Source organism: Xiphophorus couchianus, chromosome 20, assembly GCF_001444195.1.
Source record: "Xiphophorus couchianus chromosome 20, X_couchianus-1.0, whole genome shotgun sequence".
Taxonomy (NCBI): domain Eukaryota; kingdom Metazoa; phylum Chordata; class Actinopteri; order Cyprinodontiformes; family Poeciliidae; genus Xiphophorus; species Xiphophorus couchianus.
Genome location: NC_040247.1, coordinates 23,942,151 through 23,964,691, shown reverse-complemented (window position 1 = coordinate 23,964,691; position 22,541 = coordinate 23,942,151). Strand labels below are relative to the sequence as shown.

General features: G+C 41.7%; 2 protein-coding genes across 3 annotated transcripts; one reads left to right on the top strand and one right to left on the bottom strand.

Annotated features, from left to right (window-relative positions):
- Positions 1-105: 105 nt before the first annotated feature.
- LOC114135338 (bcl-2-like protein 1) lies at positions 106-3,925 on the top strand. Its single transcript, XM_028002553.1, has 3 exons — positions 106-244; positions 1,985-2,616; positions 3,279-3,925. The coding sequence occupies exons 2-3, from the start codon at positions 2,098-2,100 to the stop codon at positions 3,417-3,419; spliced, it is 660 nt and encodes a 219-aa protein (XP_027858354.1). The 5' UTR covers positions 106-244; positions 1,985-2,097; the 3' UTR covers positions 3,420-3,925.
- A 4,995-nt stretch (positions 3,926-8,920) lies between these two features.
- gata1a (GATA binding protein 1a) lies at positions 8,921-21,925 on the bottom strand. 2 transcript variants are annotated; one of them, XM_028002048.1, is made up of 6 exons: positions 21,801-21,925; positions 15,436-15,662; positions 12,616-13,122; positions 10,770-10,915; positions 10,545-10,670; positions 8,921-9,582 (listed from the first exon to the last, which is right to left on the bottom strand). In XM_028002048.1, the coding sequence occupies exons 2-6, from the start codon at positions 15,647-15,649 to the stop codon at positions 9,295-9,297; spliced, it is 1,281 nt and encodes a 426-aa protein (XP_027857849.1). In that variant the 5' UTR covers positions 15,650-15,662; positions 21,801-21,925; the 3' UTR covers positions 8,921-9,294. The 2 variants fall into 2 exon arrangements, with proteins under 2 accessions (XP_027857849.1, XP_027857847.1); XM_028002046.1 differs by lacking the exon at positions 21,801-21,925 and adding an exon at positions 16,787-16,927.
- Positions 21,926-22,541: the final 616 nt, after the last annotated feature.

Genomic DNA, 22,541 nt, shown 5'->3' with positions numbered 1-22,541 from the left:
TAAGAATGCGCGTGGAAATAAACGTTACGGATCAGATCTCTAAATTTCCGGGGTGTCTCGATTGTTGATTGGCGCAGGAGCGTGAAAAGGCGGGACTTCTCACGGCATCAGCGACGCAATTGACCAACAGCCTGCATACGTCACTGAACGGGCCCCTGTCAGTTGCGAAAATGTTGTCTGCAATTCCATCCACTTTTACCTTCAAACCTGCTTTCTTAGCGGAATAATTAGACTTCCGGGAGCTGTAAGTATAACTGCCAGACACAACTGACTATTAAAAACACATCGTATGTACTTTTTTGCTCTTCCCTCCCGCCCTTCTTTTCTGGAGCGTATCTTGTAGGCAGTTTAGCAGCTAGTTAGCATGCAAGGCTAACCCAGTTATTTCCAAACTACGTGACTTGATGGAGCTGTCAGAGATGGCTCGGTTTCTCTGAGAGAGACGCTTGGGTTAGTCAACAATTCACTACGATGTGGTTCCGTGAACGGCGATCACGACGAGTTGTGCCGCGTTGTGGCTAAATCCAGATCCCGTTAATTCGTATTTATACTGATGATCTGCACTGCTGCAATATGTGTCTCCAATCAACGCAGTTGAACATGTCAAATAACCTGTCTAAAATTAATGCAGGCTGCCAAGCATTGCACCCGCTATTTAATTGGGATTTTATGTGACAAAAAGTAGTGCATAGTTGTGAGGTGGAAGAAAACTGATACACGATTTTCATTTTTGCTTCTAGCAAAACAAAACATTTATCTAAGCAGTGTAGCTTTAATGTGTATCCAGCAGAAAAGGAAAGATACAATATAACCGATTTTCAAAGAAATTACAGCTGTATATTATTTTGAGATATGTCTGTACCCGCGTTACGTGTCTAGACACTGATTTTTATTATTTTTTATTTTTTAAGTTTTGATGTGCAGCATTAGTTTTGTACTGCACAGAGAGTTGCATATGTAGTTCAGTTTCGGTCTTCAACCTCTTTCAGTCTCCACAAAATGAGTTTTTGCAAACTACAAACAGGACGTCTTATGGTTTTCCTCCAGCAATTGCTTATTCCCGAAGGCATGTTTGGACAGTTGCAGATGTAGCTGGAAGTATTTATTGTTTTGTTTTACGCATTTATTCCTGTTACTTTTGCACAGTTGCTGTGATGCACAAACATGCTGTGTGCAACTGGGAGCAGCTGGTTACCATCTCAAAAGCTCAAATAATTACCAGAACTAAAACCCCGAATCCCAGAGGAGTTGAAGAGGAAGCTTTCGTGGATGCAGGAGGAAGTTCAGACCGTGTCTTCCATCGATTGCGATGCCCGCAGCCAGACAGAAATTTAAAAATGAGCAGTAAAAGCAGTTGAGGTTGATTAGCAGAGCTTCCCAAAAAACTGATGGTATCATGTAGGACAATGCTACTGTGAAATATCGTCTCTGCTGCCCCGATTATTGAACCGTTTTTGTTGTTTTTAATTCCCCAATTAGTGCATACAAAAAGAATCTCATCTAAGAAACAACGGCACTGATCTGTAAAATAACAAATAACCAATTAGTTAAGAGAACAAATGACAACAAAACATTAAAATAACCAAGCAAACGAAAAAGAAGGAGGCATTCAGGACAAAGCAGAGAACATAGTCAAAGTGATGTCACAACAAAAAAAGACATTTTTAAAAATTCAAAAATACTTTATTGACCCCAAAGGGGAGGTTGGTTGTTTTTGTTGTTCTTTTTTTTTTTTGGGGGCAGTTTTGTAGCTGTTAGCAAGTCATGAGACACTCATAAAGGAACTTTCTTTTGTCAAACCAACATGTATCACAAACAAATCATTACTTTGTATTCATCTATCACATGAAAGAAAGCTCATTAAATACATTTCCGTTTGTGTGTAACATGACAAGATGTGTACGAGGTAAAGTGATGTGCATGTTTTACCGTTTCCCTAAAAAACGGCACACCGCCGCATCGTGATTGTCCTCTGTGGTTCCAGGTTGCTGTTGCCGGCTGCGGCGTTGGCCACGGAAGCTCCAATGTGACATCTGGCGGCCTGGGAGAAATGAAAGCGTCATGGCGTCTCGCTAGGTCGACTGCGTGTTGTGAATAATGGCCTACAGCAACAGAGAACTGGTGGAGTTCTACATAAGCTACAAATTGTCTCAGAGAAACTATTCAAGCTCTCTGCTGAGGTCCGAGGTTGCCGGGGGCAGGACCAATTGGGAAGGGGACAGCCGGGTCCCTCGCAATGGCCCGCTGGTCAACAGCTGGGCCGGGCACCCGGGGAAACCCAGGGGCCCTCCGGCCGGCGTCGAGGTCGTCAAATCGGTTCTGAAGGACGCGGCGGAGGAGTTTGAGCGCCTCTACACCCAAAGCTTTAAACACCTCTCCTTGCAGCTGGACATCACCCCCGACACGGCCTACCACAGCTTCAAGACCGTGCTGGACGAGTTGTTCAAGGGCGGGGTCAACTGGGGGCGGGTGGTGGCCATGTTTACCTTCGGGGGGATTCTGTGTGTGGACTGCGTCCAGAAGAATATGAGTGAGCTGGTCTCCCGCATTGCCGAATGGATGACCACTTACCTGGACGAGCAGCTCAGTCCCTGGATCCAGAGCCAGGGAGGATGGGTACGTCTCCACATCGACACGCCTCTTCAATGAGTTTAGAATAAACAGAGTTTATATATATATATAAAAAAAAACAAAAGATAGATTGCAAAACAAATTACAGTCAATGAAATCTGTTTTTCATCTGCAGGTTTAGGATGTATTTTATCACAAGAACTAAATCTCATTTAGTTCAGGAACACCAAGTGAAACTCATTATATAGATTAACTAGACAAAGGCTGATGGTTTAGCTTTTAAAATTGGCAAAAATGGCATTAAGGAAAATAAAAGCCAAACTTTGTTGATCATGATTGATTTTTTAAAGCAATAAAAGAGCAAATTAAGAAAATTATGAACTACCCCGAATATCCTCTTTCAGCGTCTTCAGTCAGAAGCTTTGTCAGGGCCGCAGCAATACGGACTGCTACAGAAAATCCTTCCAGCCCACAGGAATTGGACTGTCTACAACAAATTACAACAACCTTTAACTTCCCTTTGGGATTTTTAAATATAATTTAATGTAATTGAACTGAAAAAGGCACTTTTTATAGGCTCTGTAAGGACGACCAAGAGAAAGAAAAGCAGAGAAAACTCTTTTTCTCAGCGCTGTATTCTCTACCAAAGTAAAAACCAACACGTTGTAACTCTCTGTCTGCTGTGTGTGTGTGTGTGTGTTTCGTAGGACCGCTTTGCTAACCTGTACGGCCAGGACGCCGCTGCAGAGGGCCGGAGGTTTCGGGAGACCTTGAACAAATGGCTGCTAGTTGGTGTGGCTCTGCTGACCGGAGCTCTGCTCGTCGTGTTCGTCGCTAAGAAACGATGAGCGCTCTGCATGTCCGTCATCATGGCACGCCGTGTGTAATGCTATGCCAACGCAAGTTAAAATAAAGTAGTTATTGTTTACATTAAAGAAAAAAAAAAAAACAACAACATAAAGCCCGATCTGCTTGTGCACTGAATGTTAGGCTGCAGTCAAGCAAATGGTAGAAGTATCCACGACTAATGTAGCTTCAGTGAGCTGTTATACTTCTCACTCTGCTTTTCTGGTTTCTTTTAGGGTCTTAATGTTCAGACTTGAAGTGCTTTAAATGAACATAAGCTATAAAAAAAGACTGAGAAACATGCAGCTGGTTTGTTGAATTTGCTTTATTTTTGTTTGTTTTCTTTCATATTGCCTTCTGTGCGTTATCCAAGGACCAACTCTCATGTCTCTCAAACTGACAGCCGACAGTTTATATTCCCTCCACCCCACTGTGTAACATTGGAGTCTGTTTGTTGCCTGTACTGGAGTCTTAGGCATGCTTCAAAAATAAATATATTTATGTTTTTCTTGTGGTGTCGTTTTTGTGTGCCTGTGTTGTTTGTTGGTGAGATTTCCTGAAGCACAATATGTTAAACGCCCTCAGTCAGGGGTGCAATTACTTTAGATTGCAATCAATCTATTGATTGCTCTGACAATTAATCAAAAATGGCATATTCTACAGGTTTTTCAGTGAAGCACCTGACTTTTTTTTTGTACAAAAACAGAAATACAACAAAAGATGCAAAGAATTCCTTTAAAAAAAACCCAGAAAATAAACATTTCATTGCCTTAGATGCAATTGCATGATAATCAGAACCAGTTGAAGCTAAAACTAAAAATGTTTTGGCTAAAACATATTTATAAATTATATGAAAGGTAAAATGTGTAAATGTTTAGGTATAATCACTGCTCTGAATATGTTGAGTTTTTTCAGCATGCGCCCATCCAGCTAATGATTAATTGATAACTAAATTAGTTGATTATTTCATTAATCTGTTAATCCAATTAATCACTTTATATCTGGAAAGAGTAAGTTATTTGGTCAGAAAAACCACATAACCTACTTATAACCTTTTAGCAACATTTTGCTTGCTTTATATCTGTCTTTATATCACTGGGTAGATTTGGTTACAGTGAAATGAGTCAACTTTCTGTTCATTTGACATAGACGCACAATAAATATAAATATGACACGATTAAGAGTCACTATTTGAGCTACAGTTGAGGTGTTTTTAACTTTCCAGATGCAGATGCCGTACTTTCCAGATTTGTATTTGTCAATTTAAAAAAATCAAGATTATTTTTTTTCTTACATTTTCTATTCATGTGCTTGTTTGTGTTGGATAAACACCAAATAAGATACTTTGAATACAAGTTGCGTAAGAAATTAGTGGCTTGAATACTTTTATAAGTCGCCTGCTTTGAGTTTGTGGTCCGTCGAGCTTCAGCTGTAGGAGTAGTGTCGCATACGAGCCGCCAGAGGGCGCCGGCGCACCGCGCGGTCTGAGCGCGACATTCTTTAACCGCTGCTGTTGATCGAAGTGCACTTTTTCACCGTAGGTGAACCAATTATTATTTTTTACATCGTATACTGTCGGAATTTATATATATATAAAAAAAAAATAATAATTCACACCAACAAAAAGCCAACCTGGAGTCACTAACAGCATATTTGGCTGCCGTGAAGTTTTACAGGAAACACAACTTTTAACCGAATAGTCACAGCCAGAGTGAAGACATCTCTGCAGGTCCTCCCAGTCTGCTCTGGAAATTAAAGCGCAGCAGCAGCAGGAGAGAGAAGCTTTTCGCCACTAACGGATGGTTCTGTGAGTGAACTGGAGCGGGCCTGTGGTTGCTAATCTATCCCTGTCATTTGCTGCCATTTCCCCAGAGCAGGGCCGACAGCTGCTGCAGATAAACAGCAGATAGAGACAGTTGAGGAAAGGATATAAATTATGGATGTGACTTTTTCTTCACATCTCGTGCCTCTCTCTCCCCCTCCCTCCCTTTCAGTCGTTTCCTTGTGCTTTTTATTAATATATATATTTTTTTATCATTATTATTTTTAACTTTTCAATATATTTCCAGGGAAGGTAATCCTTGCAGGTGTCTACGCCTCAGGGTGGTTTTAGAGGAAACAATAAAATAGAAATAATCACTAGACCGAGAAGGTCATCTAACTTTATGCAACGATTCCTGTCTCAACGGAGAATGAAACGGTTTGTTTGTAACGGTTGACTGGCATTTGCCAGCTCTGAATCAACAACAAAAAAATGTTTTTACAACTTTCTTGGTGAAGAGTGTGGTCTGTGTGCGTGTGGGGTGTGTGTGTGTGTGTGTGTGTGTTTGTTTGTAATAACTTGTAGGGACCATTTTCCTGACTCATCCTATGTTGTGGGGACCAAAGCCTGGTCCCCACAAGGGGAAATGCTGTTTTTGGGTCAGGGGTTAGATTTATTACTAAGGTGTGAATTGAGTTTTTTTTAGGGTCAGGATTAAGAATAGGGTAAGGGCTAAGGGCTTTAGGCTGTAGAAATGAATGGAAGTCAATGGAAAATCCCCATAAAGATCGCCACACAAACGTGTGTGTGTGTGGGGGGGGGGTGGATGGTGTTGCCAGATGTTCGCTGATCTGTGTTCAACAAGATGAAACCAAATGCATAAATGAAAGTATTATTTCTCCTTGACGCCTGCAATGAGGCGTGAAGCAAATGTTTTAGCCACACAGATTATGAGAGCTGCCAGGATCCAATCACACCAGATTCAATCGGTTATTTTAAAAAAACAAAAACAAACCTCCCCCCCCCACCAAACTCCTTGATAGCGATAGTCTTTTTTCACGGTCAATTGCAGCAAAGTGTGTGTTTGTGTTTGTCACGTATAAAGCCACCCAGAGAGGCTCTGGCCGACTAACTGACAGGGAGGATGAGAGTGGCGGAGCCGGCAGCAGGTGGATGCTCTGGGTCTGTGGCCTCAGTGATAACTTATCAGTCATCTTGCAGTCCCTACTGAGCAACCCCAGCCCTGCTGCTCAGCATGAAAAAAAAATACATACATCACACTTCCTTGCCTCAGTGCTGTGTTTGTTACTAGCTGCTTTAAAAGGCGTTGTTAAAGTCCATATATTCGAAGGTGGAGGGATGTTTCCGTGGCGATGTGAAACCTTTTTGTTTCTCCTGCCACAAAAGTCAGCCAGAAACTTTGCCTCAAATCTAATCTTCTGAGACATGACCACAAGTGTGATCAACATGAAACAGCTTTATCTGCCTTATTGAGCAGGATTCCTCTACAGAAACAATCACAGTGCAGCCGCGAGTTTTCTTCTTGTAAAATAACCATATAAATAAGTGGAATAAAATTGCATGTTTTTGGGACGTAAAAAGAAAACAAGGCTGCACTTATTAGTTAACGTGCATTCTGTATATTTAAGGGAAAACGTTGGCCTTAAAAACATTAATCACAGATCTGAAATTTTATTACTGCAGAACTGATATGTATTTTTTTTCCTTGTGTGTCTTTTCTGTCAGGCAAAAGTTTTAGACACCTGCAGACACCTTAATCATGTTATTGAGGGGATTTAAGCAATAGACGTAAATATGTATATATGGTTGAAGCTACCGTTAACTTGTTGCTAATATAACAAGGATGTAAAAAGTCTGTTTAGGTAGCTTTTTTTGTGCCTGATAAGTACAAATTCATTGTAAATTGTCTGGAAAACGTTTAATTTCATAACTTTTGTTGCCAGCCTGTAGGAGGCTACATGCATATTGTGGAAAAAGAAAAAAAAAAAAAGATGCTTGACACTGTGGTGTTTGTGTCTGTAAAGAGTCGGCAACACAAAGCTGATACCAAGAGCCCAGAGATTTCGCAGTTTTTGCTGTCTTTGATTATGAAACAGCAAGATCCTCTAGCCATCCTCTATCTTTATGTTTTATCTATCTTTTTGGTCTTAAATTTAATTAGAGGTGGCATTAGAAAGTCTTAAAATTGACTTGCTGAAACCTGCAGATGCCTTGGGTGCATCCAACCCATTTGAATAAGTGATGCAGGCCCAGACTAAAACTTTATCAGAGCAACTTACTAGCAGTCAGCTGATGGGTTAGGACTCAGTCATCCTTCACTTTCCCTCTGTTCCATGGAAAGAAAAGCAACTCCACATCATCCAGTCTGACTGAGGTCTGCATGTAATTTATTCCACACCACTCACGTTTTGGATTTTATTTGTGATAAAGAGGAAAGAAAACACACAACCTACTTTCTCCTTCACAGTTATGCATCCCTTTACTGTATGTTAGCCTATCACAAGTGCAAAAGTAAAACAAAATTGAATAGATTCTGGTTTGCGGCTGTCCCAAAATGTAAAAAGTTGGTTAAGTCAGATTGATCTGGAAAACGTCACAATGTGTGAAACATTAGTTATCAAAACAATTTTGAAAAAATGTTTGCTGTGAAGTTCAAAAGGTCACATCCAGGGTCGGATTTACAAGGACGAGGCCCCCAGGAGCCAGTTTTGGTACCTTATCCACTGGAGAAAAAATCTACTACTAGTTCAAATTATAACACAAGGTAGTCCTATACATGACTTAATGCATGTTGTTCCTAAAGAATGACTATAGCTTCTCAATTTTCAAATACTTGAGTATTGTTTATTTTCATAAAAATCATTTTCATACAATTTAATTTATATGGTCCTATACGTTTTATATAAAGTACAAAGCAAAACATATATTCGCTGAAAAAAAACAGGGTAAAAAATAAGTCTTGATACCCCCCCCCCCCCCAAAATATATATCTATAAAAAAATTGGGGCCCTGGGCTACCGCCCCTTTAAGGCATTTCTTCGGGGAATTTGGAGGTTATTCCCCCCCAGAAGTCAGAAAACAACAAACAGCTGAAGACAGATGTGTTAATTTGGTTTACGCAGCAAGAATGTGCTGATATTTGCTTACCTGCTAAGTGTGTGAAAATCAGAATGAGGAAGAAAGAAGTAGAAAATCCCTGGACTGGAACGCTGACACAGCGTGACTCAAGAATACCTTGGTTATTTCTCTAAAATGCTTTCATTACTCAGCACTTTCAGCTTGACACAATAGTATTACCTCTTGCTACCGTAGTGTCTGATCTTTGGATACAAGCAGGGCAAATAAGAACGGAAAATGGAAAAAGGTTTCACACGAGTTAGTGAACATAAAAACATGGCCTTCAATGCGTGTCAGTGAGACAGACGCCCAGTTGTTCCTCAACGGGCAAAAACTGGCAGAAGCATCAAACCAGGTGTAAGTGTTGCACTTTAGTTGAGTGTTTGTCACTTCTGCGGAAAAGGTAGGTGTGGGGCAGGGGGTATTTGCATAGCGACTTTGTACAATTACACTGTCAAAGTGGATCAGTGGCCGCACAAAGGCACCACTATGTCTGCGTGGAGGAGGACAATGCCTGCACACAGGAGGCAGCGCTTTGGCCAGGCCACAGAGCTGCTGCGGATTCAAATGACCTAAAACAAAACCCCTCGCCAGTCAAGCATATAAAGTCAAACATTTTATTCTTCTCTCTGCAGCTTTAGTGCGGTTAGATCATGTATGCAAATACATAACAGAGAGCCGTGAACATTAAAACTCCTGTGTAACTTCACATTATTTAGCCCGAAGCAGACGCTGGCAGTAAATCAGACGCTTGTTTTGTATTTACAGAAGGAGCAAATCTGTCATCAGTGTGTTTACATGTGCAGCAAGCTCTGTGGAGGGATTTTTATCTGGCCTCGCACGTCAAAATATGTCAACGACAAATGCAATAAAAAATAAAAAAAAAATACAGTGGAAAAAATAATAAACAAATCATCATTTATGTACAAATCCTACATTAGAAGAAGGAGGAAGCACGCGCTGCAGCTGCTGCAGGGTCACACCAGAGTGGGCACCATGCCAGAGTTGAGGTGGTGCGCGTAGGGCAGGCCGGTGGAAGGGTGCAGCGGGGTCGGGGTGGGCAGGAGGTGCGGCGTGTGGCTGTAGGTCAGCAGAGTCCCGGGGCCGAGGGAAAAGGGCCCGCCGTTGTCGTCCAGGGGAGGCGGCTGGACCGCGTCCAAGTACGGCTCCAACATGGCGGCCTTCTTGCTCTTCTTGTTCTTGTTGGAGACTTTCCGGTTGCGGGTCTGGATGCCTTCCTTCTTCATGGTGAGCGGTCGGTTGACCTGGGGAGTAAACGAGAGGAGTTATGTCACAAATGTCCCCCGATGCGTCGGGTTGGAAATGTTGCTTTGACCTCGTGTGAGGCCTCAACAGGGCCGGCCCAAGTCTTTCTGGGGCCCTAAGAAGATTTTTATTTGGAGGCCCCTCGTACCAACATCTCCACACCAGGTGCTTCATCCTTCCTACGCCTTTGTGTGTAACCTATCTTTAGCGTCATTCGTAATTAGCTTACTAATATTATTAAAGCTATTGCCTTAATTAACTGAATTAATTTGAATTTTGAAATGGAGAGCGATATTAAAGTGTGGCAGTAAGGTTGGACAATATTACTGAGAAACGTATCACACTATTAGCATGTCACATCAGTCGATATTGATATTTATTGATTAGTTTTTTGTTTTAAATATCTGAAATACTGCTAAACTAGTGCCATGACCTTTCTTCTCTTATCCACACTTTTCACACATTGTTTTTTATTTTAAAAATTGCTGCTACGCACGTTACCTAACAGGTTGTTGCCAGGTAACCAAGGAGAGAGCCACTCTAGCTAAGCTAGCTAATCTCTCATAGCTACAGCCTTTCCTCTGCCTACATCCCCCAGAATGCTATGCGGTTCTGGATCGGAAATCAGTAAAATTATTGAATTCCATCAGACGTATGATCTACTGATATTGATCATGTCTATCGCGTTTATTGATTTATTGTCAAGGCTTAGTTAGTTCTGGCTTATCTCAAGTCTACTCATTTATTTTCACTCGAAACTAAACAAAAATACTTGGTAAGATTTTGTGTTTTTGCAGTGTGTGCAATTTATCACTGCAAAATTGAAAGAAATAACCTTCATCAAGTCTTCTTATATAAAAATAAAACAGGTGCCATTTAAAAAAAAAAAAAGTAAAACTGATGTAATGGCCCAAAGCAGCCGCATAACTCGCTTCTGCCTCGGGCTGTCTCTGGGTCTCACATTGTGCAGTTTGAAGTAGAGTCCGCAGGCGTTGCACACGGGCTCCCCGCTGGCGTTGCGCCGCCACAGCGTCGTCGTGCTGGTGTGACAGTTGGCGCACACGGTACCCGCGCGCTTGCTCACGATCTGAAACACGCGCGAGGAAAAAAACAACAACAACACGACAATTAAGGTTTCCGCGGCAGCAGGTTGCGCTTAGCACCTCCGAGAAGGAGCGAGTCCCACCAGTCTCTTCTTGGGCCGGATCAGAGGTCGGTTCTGGCCGTTCATCTTGTGGTACAGTCCGCAGGCGTTGCACAGGTAGTGTCCGGTACCGTCCCGGCGCCACAGGGGCGTCGCGGTGGCTCCGCAGTTCACACATTCTCGGGCCTCTGAAGAAAAGGAACAAAATGTGTGTAAATATATATATATACAGTACAGACCAAAAGTTTGGACACACCTTTTAATTCAATGAGTTTCTTTTATTTTCATGACTATTGACATTGTAGATTCACACTGAAGGCATCAAAACTATGAATAACACATGTGGAAATATGCACTAAACAAAAATGTGTAAAACAACTGAAAATACCCCTTATATTCTAGTTTCTTCAAAGTAGCAGCCTTTTGCTGTGATTACTGCTTTGCACACACTCTGCATTTTCTTGATGAGTTTCAAGAGGTCGTCACCTGAAATGGTTTTCACTTCATAGGTCAACCTGCCCTGTCAGGTTAATAAGTGGGATTTCTTGCCTTATAAATAGTCATGAAAATAAAGAAAACTCATTGAATTAGAAGGTGTGTCCAAACTTGGTCTGTACTGTGTACTGTATGTATATATATATATATATATATACATATATATATATATATATATATATAATAAAGGAATAGTCCTTCCTTGACATTTCCCTTGCTTTCTCTGGCAGATGTTTGGGTTGGCTTACATTTCGTGACAACGCGTTGATAGAAACTTAATTACGAGTTTTGGCAACTTCCAGCCAAGACAAGTTGCCTTCCTGCAGCTGCTTTGACGAGTCGTCGTCAAATGGAAACGACTTCCAACATTTCTGCTCAGCGAGCTTTCCTGAAATCTCTTTTTGTTTATCAGTATAAATCGGTTTGCTGTACTGTAATTAGCATTGTGTAGAAAATCCGGCTAACGGTACCAAGGTTACAGCCTCTGTCCTTTTATTGACATCCTGAAGAAAGTGTAGGAGTGACTTGAGTTTATTAAGGCTCCTATCTCTCACTCACACTTCCCCATCAACTTGATGCAATCACCTTGGCTTTAGTAAGTAAATAGCTTTTTTTTTTATTACCAAATGGTAAGTTTACCATTAGGATCAAGTTAAACAATATTTAAGTGAATTAGAATTTTTCTGTATGACTGAATTGGATAGGTTTATTTATATGTTTTTTTTTATTTTTATAACTGGATATGAATTAGATCTGTTTGTCTTTTAAAATTCTTTGAGATGACATTTGTTAGAAATTTGCACCACACAAATAAACTGAATTAAATTGCTGCTGTGCACTGTCAAGTCAGCTGGCTGTAAGGAGGCGTTTGTTGAACTACTGACAAAAAAAGATAAGGCTGTTTAGAAAATATCTCTAGTTGCAAAAAAAAACAAAAACCTTATTTCTATATATGTGTTTGAATTTGTGTATTAAAATCATATTAAAAATACTGAATTAACATAATTTTAACTGAAATAACTTTTTCCTTCGAAAATCTAAAATAATTGTTGTCTTTCATCGAGTTTAACATTCTGTTTTAAATATCATGAAACTGGTATTTTTACACAAGGAAGTTTTCATACCAATCCAACAGTGGTGTTCCTAAGAGGTGGCCAAGAGGGGGCCAGCAACCAGGAGAAAATTGACAACCGCTAAGCAGGTATGAAACATACTTCAATTAAACTCACTATTCCGTACTAAACTTTTTTTTTTTATTATTGATTTGATGCAATATTTCACTTTTAAGTGTCACATTTTCATTAAGTGAAAAGGAGAAATTATCATAATTAACAGAAATTTAGGCTTCAAACAATATATACATATGTACTCAGTTTTCTGTGCCGAGTCTCACCTGGAGTGGTCGGCCTCAGCTTGTTGCGGAGCTTCGGGGAGTAGGACGGGCTGATCCAGGCGCCGGCGCTGGAGTAGAAGGCCGGCGAGCCGTAGTCCTGCGGCCCGCTCATGTACGAGCTGTACGGGCTCAGCATGTGGGGGTGCGAGTGCGACGAGGGGGTGTACATGCTCCCGGCAGCGGGGGTCAGGTTCAGGAAGTTGCTGCTGGCACCCGAGCCGCCCAGGGGGCTCAGACGCTCCGCTTTGAGGGCCTCCTGGAGACGGGGGCTCTCCCGGCCCTCCCTTCCGGGGGAAGGGTATCCGTCCCTGGAGGCGGTGAAGGAGGAGGCCATCCCGGGGGAGTAGAGGGAGGTCGGGGTGTGCGAGTGCAGCGGCGTCTTGGTGAGCGGGCTGCTGCTCCAGGTGGAGGCCGCGGGGCTGTAGGGCGAGCTCAGCGGGTGGCTCGGGGGCCCGTCCAGGAGCTGGAGGTTACTGAGGAGGCCTGGGGAGGTGTACACCTGCCGGACTTTAGACCACACAGAGAAACAGGAATGAAATCACCAAGTCTGGGTTTCAGATCACTTGGCTTTTAAATAAGTTCATGTGGGCCTCCGCCGCAGCTCAACAAAGGAATAAATTTGGCTGCTTAGTGAATTAGACTTTACTGAAAAAAGAGAATGGAGCTCCAGCTTTAAAAAAATGAGTTAATTTGTTACATTTAATCAAATTAACTTTGTCAAACTTACTTTATTTACGTTTGCTTCACATGACAACTTAATAAACTTAATATATTTACTTAAGCTGATTACTTGTAGAGGGCTGCACAGTGGCGCAGTTGGTAGCACTGTTGCCTTGCAGCAAGAAGGTCCTGGGTTCGATTCCCGGCCGGGGTCTTTCTGCATGGAGTTTGCATGTTCTCCCTGTGCATGCGTGGGTTCTCTCCGGGTACTCCGGCTTCCTCCCACAGTCCAAAAACGTGACTGTCAGGTCAATTGGTTTCTCTAAAATTCTCCCTAGGTGTGAGTGTGTGTGTATGGTTGTTTGTCCTGTATGTCTCTGTGTTGCCCTGCGACAGACTGGCGACCTGTCCAGGGTGAACCCCGCCTCTCGCCCGGAACATAGCTGGAGATAGGCACCAGCAACCCTCCCGACCCCATTAGGGACAAGGGTGAACAGAAAATGGATGGATGGATGGATGATTACTTGTAACAAATTAACTCAATTTCTTTTAAGTTGAATCTCCTGTTTTGTTTTTTCAGACGGGGTCTATTTTAGGAAGAGGATTTCATTTACAAATTTACATCTCAAAGGGAAAATATTAAGCATAACCCAAAGTGTTTTTTTCTTTCCCCAGCCATATTTTTCTTTATATCATGGCAAATATTAGAGAAAACATAAAGGGACTGTTTACTCCAAAACAGACTTGAACACACGCACTCATTTACTGGGCTTAACACAGCGAGATTTTTAAAGGAACTTCTTATTTTTTTTGTTGCTAGGAATAGATTAAAATATTTTAATAACCAAAAAAAAAAGGTATCAGGCCCCAAAGGTTTAGTAAACTGAACATATTTCTTTGGTAACACTTTATTTGACTGACATTAAACTGTCATAAACATGACGAAGTCTTGATGAATGTTTACCACAGTTGTCGTTTTGTGTAATTCAGTAAACAGACACTTTTAGTGCAACTTTGCATTATAAGTGTCACCTTTTACTGAATAATGGTGTTATCATTCAGTAAATAACAGAGTCATTATTATATACTGAATAATAATGAATCTTATTATTCAGTGGATTGTATTAATCTACTGAAAGAATGTTTAGTATTAATTTAGTAAATCAAATTATTATTTAATCCAGTAAATTAAACATTAATTTGCTGAATGAAATGTTATTCAGTAAATATTAATATACTGAATTCAAGTAATGTTAAATGATATTAATTAAATTAATATTAACTTAATTCGGGCTGCACAGTGGCGCAGTTGGTAGCACTGTTGCCTTGCAGCAAGAAGGTCCTGGGTTCGATTCCCGGCCGGGGTCTTTCTGCATGGAGTTTGCATGTTCTCCCTGTGCATGCGTGGGTTCTCTCCGGGTACTCCGGCTTCCTCCCACAGTCCAAAAACATGACTGTCAGGTCAATTGGTTTCTCTAAATTCTCCCTAGGTGTGAGTGGGTGTGTGCATGGTTGTTTGTCCTGTATGTCTCTGTGTTGCCCTGTGACAGACTGGCGACCTGTCCAGGGTGTACCCCGCCTCTCGCCCGGAACATAGCTGGAGATAGGCACCAGCAACCCTCCCGACCCCATTAGGGACAAGGGTGAACAGAAAATGGATGGATGGATGGATGGATTAACTTAATTCAGTAGATTAACTAAATGTCAAACAATGGAAAGCAACCTGCATTGTTCAATGGAAAAACCATTTTGTTTTTGTAATCAACAAAAGTTTAATGCAACTTCTTTGCATTAAAAAGTTGCCATTTTTAAAGTGTCATTCTTGACCAAATGACACTTGATGACCTCTGGCATGAACATTCATGAAGACTCCAGGTTTATGTCTAAAAACCCTTCCAGTAAATGTTAGCATTTCTTTTATAAAGACAAACATCTCAGACTTTTTCTTCACAATCACAATAATTTGTTGTTGTTTATTTATTTACTTTTTTCCATTAAATATTGCATGTGTCATTTATTGCTGGGTAAGTAAAAAGCACTTGTACCAAAAATATTTTTGCATTTTTAAAATGGGGGACGGCCGCTGAGTATTTGCCCTTGGGGCAAACTGTTGGGACGCCCCCCCGGTTCAGAGGATGGCGAGGGATCGCTGGCGCTCACCGGAGCTGTGTCTGTAGCTGGACGGCGCTCGGCTGTGGCTCGGGTTGGGGAAGAACGAGGACAGCCCGGCGTAATCGGCGTCTGCGGCTGAGAAAAATGCCTCTCCTTCTTCCCCGGCGGTCAACAGGCCCGGGTCAGAGGGGAAGCCGGCGAGGGGGTCAGAGCTGAGCAAGGTGGGAGACGCCCAATGGGACTGGTCTGACGAATCCTCCATGATCACTTTCACCCTGAAATAAAAACACAGATCCATCACTCGTCCCAACACTCCGCTCTGCCAACGCAGGCGACTCTGATCGAGGCAGATAGGGCGTCATCGCCGGGCCCCGTCGTTTGCTAACACAACAAACAAGTGCAACTTAAAGTTATCAGGGACGAGATCTCTCGACAGCAGGCTTTTTCAAACTTCCTTTTCTAGGATCCTCATTTGACTGTGGCTGAAAGTAACAACTAAAAATAACCGGCTCTTTAAAAGTAGTGATGCAGCCAGTGACCGAACGGTTACTAGGTGGCCTTAAAATATAATAGGTGTGCCGGTTGGAGGTAGGCTGAAGAAATGCCCGAGGGGATGAAAAACGAAAAAAAAGGTCTTGTTTCTTTTTTTTCTTCTTCTTTTCATAAACAGAACGCCTTAGAGAGTGACAGAAAATCTTCCCCAAAACATTCATTTTCAAGAATACAAAAAGTGGTTAAAGTAAGAAATATCACAGTCGTGGTAAAAGTCAGTGTGAATCTCGCTCAGGATCTTTACAGGAAAGAGAAGAGGTAAGAGAAGTGGCTGATAGCGTGAGATAAAGTCTGAGAAAATCTGATAAGGCCCCGTTATTATAATTCTGAATATGTCCATCTGCGATGATGAAGTCAGAAACACGCAGGACGAAAAGAAAAATCTGATCTGATTCATAGAAATCTGAAAACAAAAGTGTGAAGACAAATCAAGGTAGAAGCCAGGAAGAAGTTTCACATGAATACATTTAAATGCAACTTCATAATTACAAACGCACAACTCGTCCTAAACTGAGCATTAACTGCTTAAAATGTTTCTTTTTTTTTGTTTTGTTAAAATTATTTAAGCCATTTTTCCTAACTCGATTTAGAACCAATATGGAGGAAAACATATTTGAAAAAAGTCTATAAAACAGATTGCTTTGATTAAGTGGAAACGCCAATACTCACCGTTTCATTAAAAAGTTTTCATCTCAAAATGAACTTTAACCGCGATGCCAAAAGTGGCCAATCAGAAACACTCGAATTTTTAAAAATATTTTTTTTAATAAAAAAAAAAAAGAGCAAAACAATTAATGAGAGACAACTGGAGAACATCAGTCCAACATGAGATGAAGTGGTCACCTACCAGAGTGGATGCTCACAGAATTTCTACAACCCAGCGGAAAGAGGTCCAGTTCAAGTCGATGGACTGACTGACTGACTGACTGACTGACTGTCTCGCCGCAGGCTGATGGCTACAAGAGCAACTTCTTCAACCAGCAGCAAAGTTTAGGGCTTACGAGACAGTTCGTGGGAGGGGTTGGAGACAACTTTTTTTTTTTTTTTTGACAAGACACACCTCTCTGGTCCACAGAGAAAGAGCCTGCAAGATGGTAGATGTTACATTTTTACAGCTACAAGAGAGAGAGAAATCACCTTTGACCGTGTCATTTATTTATGAAATACAAATATCGCCGGTGGGTTTGTGGCCCTGGAAGGCCGTTTTAAATCTTAGTTCCTCTGCTCTTCCTTTATGTCCCTGCGCGCTGCTTGCGTCACATTGATAACGGCCGAGTATCTCGGATGATTTCCACCACGAATAAAAAAAAAAGCGCCAAACCACGGCTGTTATCAAGGCGCTCCAGGTGATGGACGGAAACGTCGGATGAGACGGGGTTTATTTAGGTGTGGGAGTCAGACGCGTTGAGGAGCAAGGCCATCTCCAGGGCCCTTCAGGGAGCACACGCGCCAAGGAGAGGCCCTCCTTTTCTTCTCTTGTCTTCTTTAGTGTCTGTTGATGAAATGTGCATACAGCCCCAGATAAGAGCGAGCCCACATGGAAAAAGAGTTTGAGAGGCATTTGAACAAAGCGGAGGGAAAAATGCAAAGACGCAATTTCTTTGTGGTCCGGCAAAGCTTGGAGTGGAAGCGCAGTAATGCAAATCGGGGGAAAAGCAGCAATCATACAGGAGAGATATGGTATGGACACGGCCTGGTGGCGCACAAGCCCGACAGTGTGCCCGGTCATTTGATAGTCAAAACAGCTCCCCAAATTTCCTCTCTCTTTGTTCATTTACGGTTTTCAGGGAAATCAGGGGAGAGAAACAGTTAGGCAGAAATGAGATGAAAGCAGATCTTTTCCCCAGCCTTTTAAGAAACCACAGCGGTTATAGAGGATTGATTCCTGATAACCTGCATTAGTTTGCCCAGGTGCAAATCGAAACATGGGGGTCATGGCAGCTGCGGGGTGAAAAAGTGCTTAATTAACTCAACCATGTCTGTGAATTTTCCATTCCTGGGAACAATCGTTCAAGTAGGAAACGCTCGCCAAGAAGCCAACAGAAATAAACGGATGAGAATAGCAAAGGTCAGCGAGGTCAACCTTGGCAAACGTTTTATGAAACGGATGATCGGCAAACCGGAACCGGGCCGACTTTACCTTTTTAATAGGACGCTCAGGTGAAGTACTTGCTTTTTTTGTGGAAGCCTTGATTGGATTTAATAGAGTTGGAAGCTAAATGTTTATTCATTTTACTAGAAAAGTAAAAATATCACCAACGTAAAGCGAGGCATAACCTCAATGTAAAAGTACAGCTGGTTCTTATAGGGGGACTTTTAGTTATTCTAGAAAAAGTTAGTTTTAACCATTTACAAGGTAAGTACACAGGTAATTAGTGTGACGTAGAGCCACTAAGCCACAGAATATACAGACTAAAAGAATAGTTGATCAGGAAACTAGCATTTATGTATGGGGCCCATTTGGATAGGAACCGACCTGAAAAATGAGCACAAAATGGATGGAGCGCTGGTTAATGATGAGCCCAAGGTAACATGGAAAAGAGCCCGATAACACATATCATGCCTATACAGATGTGATCAAAAATGTCACCCAATGTAAGACAGTGGCTAATTTGACTTACAATTGGTGAGACAATGTAAAACAATCCTGGAAATATCATTGGACAGTCCCTATCCTTAATCCAGGATCTGTTTCAGAGGTTTTGTAAGGACAGACTTCTAAACATTGTCAAAAACTTTGAGCAGTCGTCATCAGGCAAATTACACCGCATCATCAAATGCCGAAACCCTGACTGTTCCCCAGCTTTCTGTCTTCGTCTGTTTGAGATTTTATCATGGTGTGGTTTCTGTTGTCCAGCTAGTTAATGATTTTTGAGCATTTATGTCACAGGTCCTGCATGTCCTGCATGTATCACAAAGGGTCGCCAGCTGGTGTTGCTCATGAGGTTTGTATTTAGTCAACCAAATAGGTCCAATACAGGAAGCCCATTGGAAGCTAATTCAAATGGCCCCGATATACACACGTTTTATGTGTAAGGAGCGCAATAAAGATTATAAAGAATAACAACCCAAAGTCTGGTACCTCCTCATCTAGGAATAACATTAAATCCAACTTTATTCTGTTTCACTTTCAAAAGAAAGAAAAAACAGCAAGAAATGCAAACTGCTGCTCCCAGTCACAAGCTAACTGTTAGCAATGCGGGCTAATAACAGGCTTTGTTGCATTTCATGAATGTAACCCTAAACAAACAAATCACAATCAAAGGTTTTACAGTACTGAGTGTGTGAAATACTGAAAGAGATACAACCGTCATGAGGGCTAAACAACAGTTTATTGTAGCGGCTATCGCTAACTTAAACACGTTGTGAAATCTCAGCCTTCCTGTTTATTCATCCATCTTAGAACTTGCAGAGGAGAATATTTCAAGGACCCAAAGTCTAAACTGAAGAACCAAAAGCAAATGCTGGTAGGTATCCATATTACCACTGATGTTGGAACACAATCGTTGTGAGGGGTAAATAATTTAATGTAGCAGCTATTGCTAGCTTAAGCACATCGCTGCTGAGAAATCTCAGACCTTCCTGTTTATTTGTCTAACTTGTAACTTGAAAATGTCGACTTTTGAGCAGAAATGGAAGCTGTAGTTAATCTATATCCTTCAACCACCACAACACAGTAGAACAGTTTTATTTTCCTCCTTTATTTTTTATCTATGAGGAAAAACAAAAGAAACCGAAAAAGTCCCGCATTGATACTTTTTAAACACTTCCACTTGAAGGATGTTAAACATGGGAGGATGAGAACGTTCTTAATTGCCTGCACGCTTGCCTAATCGAGATGTTGCTTGTCCTGACTATTCAAATTATTGTCCAAAATTAGCATCTTCAGAGCTTGCAGGTAAGATGAGATGCATGCTGGGTAGGCTCGATAGGCACTGCACAGTGTTTTCTATAGACATCTTCCTTATTTATCGACTGGATTTGGTCTGCTTTCTCGCTAAGGACCGCTGTGTCAAAATGAAATGGGACTGAGCCGAGCTGCTCTCTGAGCACATCGGCTTACTTGGCTGTTATGAGGAGGAGTGACGGTGCTGGAGTCTGCGCCGCAAGCGAGGACAGCTGGGCAGGGACGCGGTGGCCTGCGACGCCCTGATAAGCACTTATCAAGATGAACGGAGGAGGAGGCCGGGAATTACAAGCAGCGCAGCAGCAGGCCCACAGGACCCTGCAGCCTCGGCCTGGTCGTGCTGTGTAAGTCGGACTCATAGTGAGAGTGGCACACGTGCAGTGTAGCCCGTCAGATGTCAGTGTTTCCTGCTTGCACTCTGAAGTGACACTACAGTGTGAAGTACAGGACAGTTGAGGGGGTGAGGGGGCTGTTTGAGCCGGTCGTAACCCGGGTGACGGATGGCGTTGTCTGTCACCACTGGACTTTGATGGCAGCCTTCAAATTCCCAAGAAACGGGCTTCTGTGAAGGCGGTGCTCTTATCTCTTTGGTGCAGGACTGCAGCAGCAGTGCTATACTCAGGAGAGCACCCTCTCTCTCTCTCTGTCTGTCACACACACACACACACACGCCAACACACACAAACTGTCCTCACCATCACCAAACATTTTCAGAGATGAGTTGCCTCCTCCACGCTGATCTTGGCATGTGAGGTGACGTTTTTAGCAGCAGAGGAGCGTGAAAGTGCTGCTCTGACTAATAAAGTTAGCTTGTCACTTAGCTATTGTAAGTCTTTCCACTGTTGAGTTCATGTAATCTCACCATACACAGATGTGTAAAAGTGAAACTATTACCACTTGTAACTTTTCCCTCCTAAATGTTCATGTTGTTTGGAGTTAATTTTTGTTCCTGTAAAGATCTGGTGAGCATTTCTGTTGTTGTTGCACGGATGCTGGTAAAATCTTTTTTTTTCTCCTCTTTGCTTTGGGTTATTATAGAGTTGCCTTGCTAAAGTATTTATCCCTGTTTAACTTTAAAAAAAATGTCACATTGCAGTCACAAACCTCTGTTTCTTTGATATTTTCTGTCAGAGCAGCATAAAGTCAGATGACTGTGAATCTCATGGACCAGTGATACTGTAGTCATTTAGAAGGCTGGGTTTTCCAAATAAGATGATTTCAGTTTTGCTTTCGTTCAGATTAATAGCCATATTTGAACATCTGTAAGGCGCATCTGTAAGGGCTGAATAGCAGTGTGGCCAAAATAGATAAATAAATTTGGATAACATCCGCAAAGCAGTGAAAGGCGGTGTTATGTTGCATAGATGTTGTGTTAAGAGTGGAAAAGAAGTGGAACTAGAATGGATCCCTGAGGAACCCCGAAATGAAGATGGGACAGGACTGAACTGTGGGTCAGTTAGCTGCCCAGAGCTTAGGACGCTGTTTGTAAAGGTGGATGAACATAAGTGGACATTATATATTTTCTCATTTTTATTTAGATAACCGTTTTCCTTCCCTGTTTACAATACGTAGTACTTTGTGTTGTCATAGAATCACAAGAACATGTTGAAATGAAGTCAATTTAACTAAAGAGCAGGAAGTTTAGTTACGTTTGCAATAGAATTATTATAATAAATATATATATATTGTTTTTACCTTTAAAAAAAATCTATTTTCTTCTATTATTGCTGCAGTATTTTTAAATTAGCTGGACTCGCTAGCACCGGTTTAGCTTGACCTGCTGCATGGCGTTTGATTGAGAAAATTGCGACAAAAGCCGAAATTATTGTACAATGTTGGTTTAGTTGCGGGGGTGTATTGACTATTAGTGTCAGTAAAATTAAACTGAAACATAAAACTACTCATTCTAAATGCAGCAACTTAACGTGGCGTCAAATACGCCAGAGAAACACACCTGACGCAGTGAGCAGTGATGGAGGCTTAACGGAAGCATCTGCTGCCCCCTGGTGGCGAGTCAAAGTGTTTACTGTCATTCCGCAGGGAGTTTCTGATGAGGTTCTGTGTTCCTGGACTCGCTCTGAAGCAGTGGGGACACGGTGCACAGTTCCTGATCAGATATATAAAAGCATTATGGTTTTCTAACACATCGAACATGGCCTTTTGGTAAGATAAATAAATAAATATATATATTTTTGATCCAGATTTTCTTTGGTCACAACACAATTCATTTCAATATTATGGATTTAAAAAAATTATACAAGCACGAAATTCATGCGCATTTGTTTGTGTTGCTAATTATAGTTACCAAATAATTAAATCGTAAACTTCTTTTGCTCAGACAGGTCATACATAAGACCAAAAAAAATAAATAAATCAAAGTTTTAATGTTATGCTGTTGTTCAGCAGACAGTCACTGACACCAGGAGGAGAGAAAGTTACAGAACAATTTAACTTCCCTTTGGCATCGGGTCTCTGCTCAGCGGTCCAAAGTCGTCTTCTTCAGACGGAGGTAAGTTTTGCTTTTCAGAAAGCATTCAAGGTCCCCGTCTCCAGTGATGATTTGGGTTGCCATGGCGTCTGCTTGCGTCGGTCCGCTGGGTTTTATCAAGACCAAAGTGACTCCAGCCGTCTACCAGGAAATTAGAGCGGTGTCACTGTGCTTGATTGTCAAAAGTAATGAGTAGTGAAAAATGCA